At 46.8% G+C, this 11,351-nt stretch overlaps 1 protein-coding gene across 1 annotated transcript in view; it reads left to right on the top strand.

Annotated features, from left to right (window-relative positions):
• LOC123757246 (uncharacterized) overlaps positions 1–11,351 on the top strand; it is a 35,533-nt gene that overhangs the window by 22,984 nt on the left and 1,198 nt on the right. Inside the window, exon 4 of the mRNA XM_069324002.1 lies at positions 8,133–11,351. This exon is cut by the window's right edge and continues 1,198 nt beyond it. Coding sequence (XP_069180103.1) covers positions 8,133–9,524 — 1,392 coding nt within the window. The 3' untranslated portion in view covers positions 9,525–11,351. The remainder of the gene's footprint in view (positions 1–8,132) is intronic.

Raw genomic sequence — 11,351 nt, forward strand, 5'->3', positions numbered from 1 at the left:
TGGCTGCTGTGTTTGGTAACATGTCTTGGGCTCATATTCGGGCTCGTAGATTTTGGAAGTCGAATAGGGTTCTGGCCGCCTGTTATTTGGTGAATGTGCCTGCTCCTCGGCGTTCTTGTGTCGCTTTGGGTCGCAGGTTGCAGCCAGTTGTCTCGACTTCGCGTCGAGGAGTATGTGGCCGCTGCCTCCTGGGTAAGCCCCTATATTCTTTCTCTTTTGGTAAGTAGCTCCAGGAAGCCTAGGAGCTCCCAACAGAAAACCAGCAATGAATGTAATGAAACGCCATTTTCTGGATGAGCCCCGGAGGCTTCCTGGCAACCCTCCCTCCCACTGGTCGGCATTTTTTTTTGCATTGGTTGAAGTTTAGCTTTCGAACTGAAGTGCTAGGCAGCCGGCGTGGTGACGTCCAGGGGCCCCCCTCCTCCCTCTCTCAGGGAGGGGAGGGCTGCACGGATGAGCGGCGTGGACGAGCGGCGCGGCAGTAAAGTGTGATAATTGCTTGTTTGCTTGTTTAATTGGGATTGTAGGGAGTTTCTACTTCTCTGTTCGTTTTTTTGTTTTAGTGTTTTACCATGTGTAGTTTTTGTTATGCCTACCTTTCTGGGTGCCTAACCCCGGTTGATGGCAGATAAAGAAAACCCCCAACCACAAGGGGGGTTTTCCCAGGGCCATTGCTCCCTGAAACCTCTCTGAAGGGGCCAGGTTCTTGCGCTGGTCCCTAGTAGGTCTGAACTCCATAATTAATGTCCCGGTCTAATATAAAGTACATTAGCCCGATAAGCTCCATGGAGCCTCTGGGACTCTCCCAGAAAATGGCGTTTCATTACATTCAGCGCTGGTTTTTTACCGAGTAAGTCCAAAAATTAACATATTCCCAATTTCTTGTACCAAAACCAACATAATTTGAATTTCCACACACAATATAATTAAAAATATATACCAGTACTGTAATTTAAAACAAACTTCAGCTTACCTTGTTGTAGTTCATCTTGTTTAATGCTGCACATCTTTAAATCAATAATTATTGACAATTTATGTAACCTATCCTACCACAACACTAAAATTATTGTACAATACATGAGCTTGGCAAGGTCAGTTTTGACCTTGCCAGCTGCTTAAGCTTCATTGTTTGAAAGCTCTTGGCTTCCTGGAGAGGCTTCACTGGTTGAAGGTCTTTGGATTCCTTGTGAAGCTTCAATGGTTGAAGGGCCTTTACTTGCTGTTCTTACCAAATAAGAATAAAGTTTAGCTTGTCTCCAGTGTCTCCTCCGTGGTGCCTCCTTGCCGTGGTGAGGGGCTCACGTACACCTGATCTTTCAGGCATCCCTGTGTACCGGAATCGTAGCAGACATGTGGAAACAGGCTAACATAGTTCCAATCTACAAAAGTGGCAGCAGGGAAGACCCCCTCAATTATAGACCTGTATCATTGACAAGTGTAATAGTGAAAGTATTGGAAAAACTAATCAAAACTAAATGGGTAGAACACCTAGAGAGAAATGATATAATATCAGACAGACAGTATGGTTTTCGATCTGGAAGATCCTGTGTATCGAATTTACTCAGTTTCTATGATCGAGCCACAGAGATATTACAGGAAAGAGATGGTTGGGTTGACTGCATCTATCTGGACCTAAAAAAGGCTTTCGACAGAGTTCCACATAAGAGGTTGTTCTGGAAACTGGAAAATATTGGAGGGGTGACAGGTAAGCTTCTATCATGGATGAAAAATTTTCTGACATAGAAAAATGAGGGCAGTAATCAGAGGCAATGTATCGGAATGGAGAAATGTCACAAGTGGAGTACCACAGGGTTCAGTTCTTGTACCAGTGATGTTTATTGTCTACATAAATGATCTACCAGTTGGTATAAAGAATTATATGAACATGTTTGCTGATGATGCTAAGATAATAGGAAGGATAAGAAATTTAGATGATTGTCATTCCCTTCAAGAAGACCTGGACAAAATAAGTAGATGGAGCACCACTTGGCAAATGGAATTTAATGTTAATAAATGTCATGTTATGGAATGTGGAATAGAACATAGACCCCACACAACCTATATATTATGTGAGAAATCTTTAAAGAATTCTGATAAAGAAAGAGATCTAGGGGAGTTTTCTATCTAGAACCAATCACCTGAGGACCACATAAAGAATATTGTGCAAGGAGCCTATGCTATGCTTTCTAACTTCAGAATTGCATTTAAATACATGGATGGCAATATACTAAAGAAATTGTTCATGACTTTTGTTAGGCCAAAGCTATAATATGCAGCTGTTGTGTGGTGCCCATATCTTAAGAAGCACATCAACAAACTGGAAAAGGTGCAAAGACATGCTACTAAGTGGCTCCCAGAACTGAAGGGTAAGAGCTACGAGAAGAGGTTAGAAGCATTAAACATGCCAAAACTAGAAGACAGAAGAGAAAGAGGTGATATGATCACTACATACAAAATAGTAACAGGAATTGATAAAATCGACAGGGAAGATTTCCTGAGACCTGGCACTTCAAGAACAAGAGGTCATAGATTTAAACTAGCTAAACACAGATGCCGAAGAAATATAAGAAAATTCACCTTCGCAAATAGTGGTAGACGGTTGGAACAAGTTAAGTGAGAAGGTGGTGGAGGTCAAGACCGTCAGTAGTTTCAAAGCGTTATATGACAAAGAGTGCTGGGAAGACGGGACACCACGAGCGTAGCTCTCATCCTGTAACTACACTTAGGTAATTACACCTCCCTGGGAGCGGTGTGGGTTGCCTTTGCTCCCTCTCCTGCCCCCCCCCCCCTCTTTGGGAGGTGTACGTGCTGAAGGGCACCACGTAGGGGTCTTATGAGCCATTGGACCCCCCGTTGGAGGGGTCCGCCCCCACCAAAATGGCGGCTCCCAACCTACTATTTATACCCTCTATACACACGTTATATATAAGTATCTACATTTGTGTTCACCATAGCGAACCACTAAGCTGGTATGGTGAGTGCAGTCAATAAATGGTGGCCACACACAGTCAGAAGACATCGCCACCACCCTCCCTCCCACAGCATTATCCTCTCTCCATGGAGCACAGCGCTAAATATTACCAAAATCCTGCTATTATCAGAACCCTGGTCAGTTATCACAGTCAGGGGTCTTCTGTAATAATATCATCACTACATAATAGCATGAACAAGTATATTATGGCATTTTTAGGCGATGCTGTGGTCACAAGCTGAACAGCAGTGCTGTGAGCTCATGCTGCGTGTGTCAAGCTTGGTAGCTCACTTAATACTGAGGCCCCTAACACCCAGGAATTTGGCCCACGATTTTTTTTTTAAATGGCGGCTGTTTACAAGAGCCCTGATGAAGGTGTGGTGAACCCCGTGTATCCGCAGGCCGTTTAAATCTTGCGTAGTACTCCAAAGCCTCATATGATGCGATGCGCAATTTACTGCAAGTCGGTCAAAGCATCATATGATGCGATGCGCAATTTAAGGGTTAACCCTGTCGTAGCTCAGTCGATTAAGGCAGTGTCTGGGATGCTCCTGGATGCAGGTTCGAATCCTCATCACAGCCCTTGTGGATTTGTTCATTTGATGCATCACGTTAGTGTGATTTCTGTTTGTGGCGAGAGAGGAAGCTTTGGAAAAAGAGAGGGAGATTACCACGAGGGCCAAAAGAATTAAGTTGGGACAAAATATGATATCGCCAAGAGGTGTCATAAGCCTTTTCCAAGTCAAAAAGGACAGCAACAACGGAGGTATTCACAGCAAAAAGCAGTACAAATATAGACCTACAAGTTCACCAGGACATCTGTTGTGCTGCGGCACTTGTGGAAACTAAATTGAGAACGGGAGAGTGGTGATAATGTTCTAAGAACCACATCAGACGAACGTTAACCATAGGTTCAAAGAGTTTGCAGACACAATTCGTGAGGGCAATAAGGGAAAAGTCCTTGGGGAAGTCCACAGAGACCCTGGTTTGCGAACAGGGAGGACAACGGCATCAAGCCAGTCCTCAGGGACTAACGACGACTCCCAGATCCGATTATACAGATTCGGTAAATACTGAGACGTGCACGGAGAGAGATGGCAAAGCATCTCATAATGAATGCCATCGGAGCCTGCCACTGTAGAACCACAGAGGGCCAAGGCAGACCGAAGTTCAGAGAGAGAGAGAGAGAAGGGATTGTTATAGGGAAGTCGTAGATGAGTGCAGAAATCTAAAGGACGAGATTCAAGGACAGGTTTACGAAGAAGGAAAGATTGGGGAAGATGAGAACCAGAGCTAACAGAAGAAAAATGGGAATCCAGTTCGGTAGCAACCTGCAACGGGTCCACCCCAAAAGTACCACGGAGATGAAGAACCGGCGAGACATCGGGAGCGAACTTACCCGCTATCTTGCAGACACTCTTCCAGATCTGTGGCAGAGAAGTGTCGGACGTAATGGTGGAGACATAAGACATCCAACATTCATGTTTAACCGTACGGATGGCCCTACGGGCCACCGCACTTGCCTTCCGAAACAAAAGAAAAGAATTGACCGTCTTCCGGTGCCGGTGTCTCTTCCAGGCTGCACGCTTACAGCGGACAGCCCAAGAACAGTCTGCATTCCACCAGGGAACGCACTTCTGTGGTCCCTGAGAGGAAGAGTGAGGAATAGAGCGGAGGGCAGCGTCGAAGATGGTGTCATGAAAACGGAGGAGAGAGCGAGGGAGAGGCAGAAGGGAGAGGTCAGAGAGAGCAGCACTGAAGGTAAATAGGTTCCAGTCTGCCTTAGCAAACTGCCACCTAGGGAAGGAGAGGGGAGGGTGAAAATAGAAAATGGTAACAAGGATGGGGAAATGATCACTGCCATGGAGGTCATCAAGAACTCGCCACATGAAATTCAAAGTAAAGGGACGACGAGCAGAAAGAAAGATCAAGACAGGAAAGGGTGCAAGTCCAAGAGTCCAAATGAGTGGGCTCACCAGAATTCAGAAGAGACAGGGAAGAAGAGAGGATGAACGATTCAAGAAGGTGACCCCGGGTGTTTGTCAGAACATCTCCCCAAAGGGTGTGATGACAATTGAAATCGCCTAGCAGGAGCACAGGCTCCGGCAAGGAGTCCAGTAGGTGTTTATGATTGGGAAGAAAAGACGGGACACACGGGGGTGGTGGGGGTGGGGGGGAGATAAATGAACCGTGTACCATTTTCTCAGATACGGGCAGCAGAACAATGGAGAGGCGATGGAAAAAGTAAGGGGACAAAGGGAACATCAGAGCGAATCAAGAGAGCAGAAGAGTTAGGAGCCCCAGCACCAGCTGGGGAAGGGGGGAAGAGAAAGGAATAGCCATGGAAGTGACCAGGATGAGCATCACGCAGCTCCTGGAGACAGACACAAAGGGGCGAAAATTGTGAAATCAGAAGTTGGAGTTCAAGGAAATTGGCGTAATAACCACGAATGTTCCACTGAAGAACAGACATCAACAAGAAGAGAAAGGACAGCAACAGAGAACAACGAACAAAGGTGAAAAGGGAACACAGCACGTTAAAGAAGCGCAGGGTCAGGGTCAGTGAAGTCAGGGTTAGGGGGCATGGGTAAACTGAGTAAAGATGGAGGGAAGGGAGCAGTAGGACAGACCAGAGGCGGACGTGCAAGGAAAGGAGGAGGAGGAGGAGGAGGGGGGGGGGGGACAACCGAGGGTCAAGGACAGCAGCAGGAGCAGCAGAAACCAGGTAGTGCATCTCGGCAAGAGCAGCAACCGAGGAGGAAGCGGGGCCGAAGAAACCTCCATAGCAGGAACATGGGGTGCAACCACCGAAACGGGAGGGGATGGAGTGAGAGTGTCAGAGGTAGGAGGCGAGGAACAAAGCAAAGCCTTCTTTCCCGCTGGGGAGGAGGAAGGAGAGGAGCCAGGTTTTTGCTTCTGACTCAGAGACAAGTGTCCCAGCAACAATGTACTGGGCAAGAGATTCAAGCGTCTCATCAGGAGAAGCAGAATGAGAGCAAACACGATGGCCATTCGGAGAGCGATGGACATCAGCCCGCACTGACAGGCGGCGTGGAGAGCTAAGAGACGGAGAAGGATGGGAAGGAGGATCGGAGGGAGACGAGGAAGAAGACACAGGAGACATGACAGACTGGGTAGAAAGAAGGGGAACCCCAGATAGAGAGCCATGAGGGGGACCCTTCGGGACAGAACTCAAAGGAACAGAGGAGGCAGCGGTGGGCATTTCTGGGTCTAAGGTCTGGAAACGGTTGTGAGACTGAGGAAGGTGGGAAGGACAAGGAGAGGAAGAGTGCAACATGCGAGCATAAGAGACGTTAGCATAAGGAGGGAGACAACAAACTTGGTGCCTCGCCTCAGGAAAAGACAAATGTTCCCGGTGCTTCAGGCTGAGGACGGCTGCCTCAAGCTTGTAATGTATACACGCATGGAAGAAGGTAGGGTGGGCCTCATCGCAATTGAGGCAGCGAGCCTGGGAAGAAGTGCACTCCGACTTAGTGACCTTCATCCCCACACACAGGACAGAGAGAGACAGTACCGGAGCAGCGGAGGGCTCCATGCCCAAACCTCCAGCACTTATTACAGAGCCGAGGAGAGGGAATGTACTCCTGGACGGAGCACCTGGCACCAGCAAGAATGACAGAGGGCGGAAGGGGCCTACCAATAAAAGTAATCATCACAACCCGAAGGGGTTGACAACGACGACCATGAGGGGGACGTGTAAACAAGTCTACCTGGAGGACAGAATGGCCCTGGGCTTCAAGGATATGCAATATTCTATATCTTCGTGGCAGTCCTGTAGATTCTGAACACCGGTTGCAACATGGGGTGGGAGGAGAATAGTGCCAACACTGGCATTCAACCAAGCGTTCTTGGAGACCCGAACAGGGGTCTCGCCAAGGCAGGTTAAGGCAGTCAAGCGGGAGGCTGCATCCTGAGAAGCAGCAGCAACGACTCGGTGTACTAAGACGGGTGGGGTTGAAGGTAACGGAGGCATCTACTGAATCAACAAGGTGCCTATGGAGGGAGAAATCGTCAAGAGGGAGGAGATCAAAGTATTTGGTACACAAAGCGGGACCAAACAAGGCTTGATACGCATCAGTACGGGAAGGAATCGAGCGAGTGCGACCGTGGCAAGGACGGTGTTGAGAACCCCCAGAGAGAGAGAGAGAGAGAGAGAGAGAGAGGGGTTAAAAGGTGCAGTAGTCACAACTAGAGACTGAACCGTGCCAGGGGACGAGGTGGTCACCACTGGGGGCTTGGGGCTCGACCCAACCACAGAGGAGGGAGGGGAGCCGAGGGGAGTAGTCAGGAGGGTCAAAGGAGGAGCAAGGCCGGGGCCCAACGCAGCGGGGGCTACAGAGCCTGGTCTTCCAACACAGGCCGACTCGGGGGCTTATTCGCCCACCCCACGAGCCCGAGAAGGTATAAAAGGAACATTGACATACAAACGAGGAAAGACATTCATTCACGAATGTGCCCCCACACCCACCATAGAGCTACAATTAGAGGCAAGACACCCAACAAGAGACATGTTGCTGATCTTGCCGGGGCTCCAGGTGTGCATCGTGAGTATACGCCCCACAAACGCCACCTTAAGAACGGTCAGTCCGTCAAGATCGGGTTCAGTGACTAAAGGAGGATTGACAATAAAAGGTTCCCCTCGCTCGAGACGTTGAGTACTACAGTTCTACGGGTGCAAGAGTATGCCTCCTCAAACACCCGGGCATCAAAACAATGATCAAAACAGGCACAAGGTCAGCGGGAAATGACAATTAGAAAGGAGAGGAGTTGGGGAGAAAAACGAAACAAAAGGAAAAGGAAAAGTTGTCCAGCAAAATTAGTGAGGACAGCAGGAGTATAAGGCCACAAAAGGACAGAGGACTGTCCCATGGAGCATCACACTCCAGCAGCCGCCCACCAAGCCCCCCTCACGGCAACAACGAGCCGGACAGGGAAGGGGGACTGTCACTATCAAGACCATTAGAGAAATAGTGACTTGAGTAAATTCAGGTAATACAGTAATTCCTGTTAATGATTATTTTATTACAGTATAAAAGTTTATATTAGTTGTCTTGTTAGCACATTACTCTACATCATTTAAACTTATTGTAACTATATTGACAAAATATTTTAACACACTGATTATGATTTTTGTCCACAGGTGCAGTGTGAGAAATGGAGACGTAACGACCTCCGTATCTTGGTAACATTAGCCAAAACGCCCTATGTTCTAGTTCTGGATGGTGTTTCTGCCATCACGGATGACCTTAATCTTTCTCGGTTGCTCTCAGTGGCTCTGGGGCTCAAATCCCTTGGGGTAGGCATTGTAAGTGGTGCAGAACGTGGGAGAGATGGGTCATGGGACTATACTTGCACACGTCTAACAATTAGCAACTCGCGTCTTACTCTCAGAGATGGATATGAATTTTCCCGTGCTGCCTGTCTCTTCTGTGATGTCATCTCTAGTTCTTTCTTAGCAGCAACTAAGGTTCTTCATGATGTACCGTATGACTTAAGTATGTCTCATAGATCCCAGGTCATTGATTGGAGTTTGAGGCTACAAAAGCATGGTTACCTAGCAATGACATGTCCAGATGTAATGTTTCATATGCAAAAGAGTCTGAGGTCCAAAGAGCAACATAGGGAACCAGACAAAAGCTGTGTAACAAAGGATGAAAAGAAACAGGCAAGAGCACAATTGTGGGCCATCAAAAGGCAGTACAGAAAACTGGCACAAAAATGGGAACTTAATTATGTCACCTTTAACAATGGTACAAGTTTCGAGTACAACTGCCGTGAAGTGCATTATGATTGTAGTGCTTATTATAAAGTAAGATATTACATCCTTCCACCATGTTGTTTAAAGCTTAAAAATAAAATATTAAACACTGTTGATATAATTGCAAAAGAAAACAGAGTTCCTTATGAAATTAGTTCTGGTACTCTTTTAGGTGCTTTGAAGTTTAAAGATGGTCTTCCTTGGGATTTTGACGATGATGCATATTACAGAAATTCAGACGTGGAAGTGTTTATCAGAAATAAACAAAGGATGCGACGACTTGGTCTCTCACCATACTTTAGTGATCAAGTCAGCAAAGGAAATAAATCTGTCGTTAGTAAATATATCTATGCAACTAGTCAGGGGGGTTTTGCATTGGATTTATGGGGCAGGAAAACAATGCCATCTATAGGAACACTGGAAACTCTTAAGAAATATCCAGACAATCTTGTGTGCCTTCAGCATGGTCACATCCCAACACCTATTAAAGTTGCGAAGTCAATCCAGAAGAACATGACATTACACAAAACTAAAAATAAAATACTGCCATCATGCTACCTCAGCTCCTTTATACGTGTGGGTTCCAACTGGTTGCCTGGTCCCTGGAATCCTGGCAAGAAAGCTCTAACTCAGTATGGTGATAATATGTTTCGTCATGAGGCACATTGGCGGTGGAATGATGTTGACAATCCAGGGTGGAAGCCATGTCCACGCCCAGGCCACCATGCCTGTCTTGATTCTCACCCATTGGATGGCTCCTTACCTTTCCTTTGAGCACATCTGCCACATATATGAAAGTCTCATGGCAAAGTACATTCTATTCTTGACAAATTTATTAAATAAAAGATGTACGGGACCAGGTTACCAGAACTAATTGCTGTATTTAGACTTGAATGAACTTAAATATTCTTAGTCTAGTTCAAAATAATTCTCCTTTATTCTTTCTTTCAGCCAAAATTTGATATAAAGTCATACCAATGTATAATAGGTGACTGATATATTGAATTAGCAATTTAATAGGTAAAACAGAATACAGCATGTAAATCCCTTGCAATAATGTCATGTGCTCCATATGTTGAATGTAAACACTGCAGTTGCTGTTTGTCAGTCAACACTGGCAATTTATAAAAGTCGATACAATAGATGGTTTCCATTGTTGGGGCCAGGAAGTATTCTAGACTTACTGAGATCCCCCCTATGCGAACGACTAACCTTCCCCAGTATGCAAGCCACAACAGTCGCCTAATTCCTGGGTAACTATATACTGCTGGATGAAAAGATGTACAGTATCACTGTGCAAGGAAATTTGCCAAACGTATCTCCCTGCACATGAATTAAACCCTGGAGCATTCAGGCAGTGAGGTGACTGCACTGACCAAAGTGCTACAAGATACCACAAATCTGAATAATGAAATATGACTCAAAATCGTCCTTTATCTGGCAGTTTCTGTCCTCCTGCACTGTGCCTTCAGTAGTCCACACCTTCAGTGGTCTGCATGGATTTCCTTTGGTAGCTTCTGTGGAGCTCAGACCTCTCTATGATGAACCTGGCTTATTGGTTACTTTTTGAGGTCTTGGGTTCAATCTGGCTGGATGACAACTCCCTCCTTTCATGTAGTGGCAGGGATTTCGTTGACATTGCATACCTGATTGGTGGGAGGTGAGCACTGTCTTTCAGATGTTTCTGACTGGGACATCATTTGCCTCACTCCAGTACTGCCTGCTTGCCCTGGCACTTTCCAAGGATGTGGGCAAGTGGCAGATACATGCACAGCTACCTATGCTTTCTAGGACCCTTATTGCAGAAAACCACAGGGTATATTCGCACCTGGCAGTGGTCTTGCATGTCTGGGTCCTCCTGGAGGGGTTTTCTGACCATCTGACTGAGGATGTGGTGGTGATAGAATCCACTTGGGGGGGTGGGGGAGCAGAGTCCATACAGCCTGTGCTTCTTACCCTTGCAACCTTGCCCAAGATGCTTACCCCTCTCCTTCAGGAGGCGGTGGCGGCATTTTATTCAGTCCACTTCATGTGTCGACAGACCATGCTGACCCATTCTTTAGATTCAGCTTGGCTCTTACCTTTTTGGCTGCCTCTCCCTTTTCATTTCTCTTTCATGGGGATACTGTAGCACAGGTTGTTGTGATGGCAGCTTTTTCATGCCGCTCTATCGATCACCTGTAGTTTTCTTAGGGTTCTGTCCCCTTTCAAAGGCAGTCTAGTCTGGTAGAGACTTTGCCTCTTGTTGGCCATGGTAGGTCTTCAGGTGGGTCAGGCTCCTGGGCCATAGTGCTTCCTAAGGCGGCTTCCTCCTCTGCTCGACGTCACACTCCTCTGCTCGACGTCACACTCGCATGTCATGGAGGTCTGGTTCTACTCCGAATTCACTTTGGTCCTTTCACCGTTTGCCATTTTAAAGCCGCTGTTGGAGTGGGGGGGGGGGAAGGGCATCTGCCCTCTTTTGCCAGCTCCTGGTCCCATAGTTTAGGGGGTTTATCGGGTTATTACCCATGGTGTTTGGTGGGGCTTGTTACTCTCTTTCCTCTATATTTAGGGTTGTGTCTGTTGAGTCAAGAGTCTTCCCCAGGATTATCAGGTATT

Source organism: Procambarus clarkii, chromosome 13, assembly GCF_040958095.1.
Source record: "Procambarus clarkii isolate CNS0578487 chromosome 13, FALCON_Pclarkii_2.0, whole genome shotgun sequence".
NCBI classification, from domain to species: Eukaryota; Metazoa; Arthropoda; class Malacostraca; order Decapoda; family Cambaridae; genus Procambarus; species Procambarus clarkii.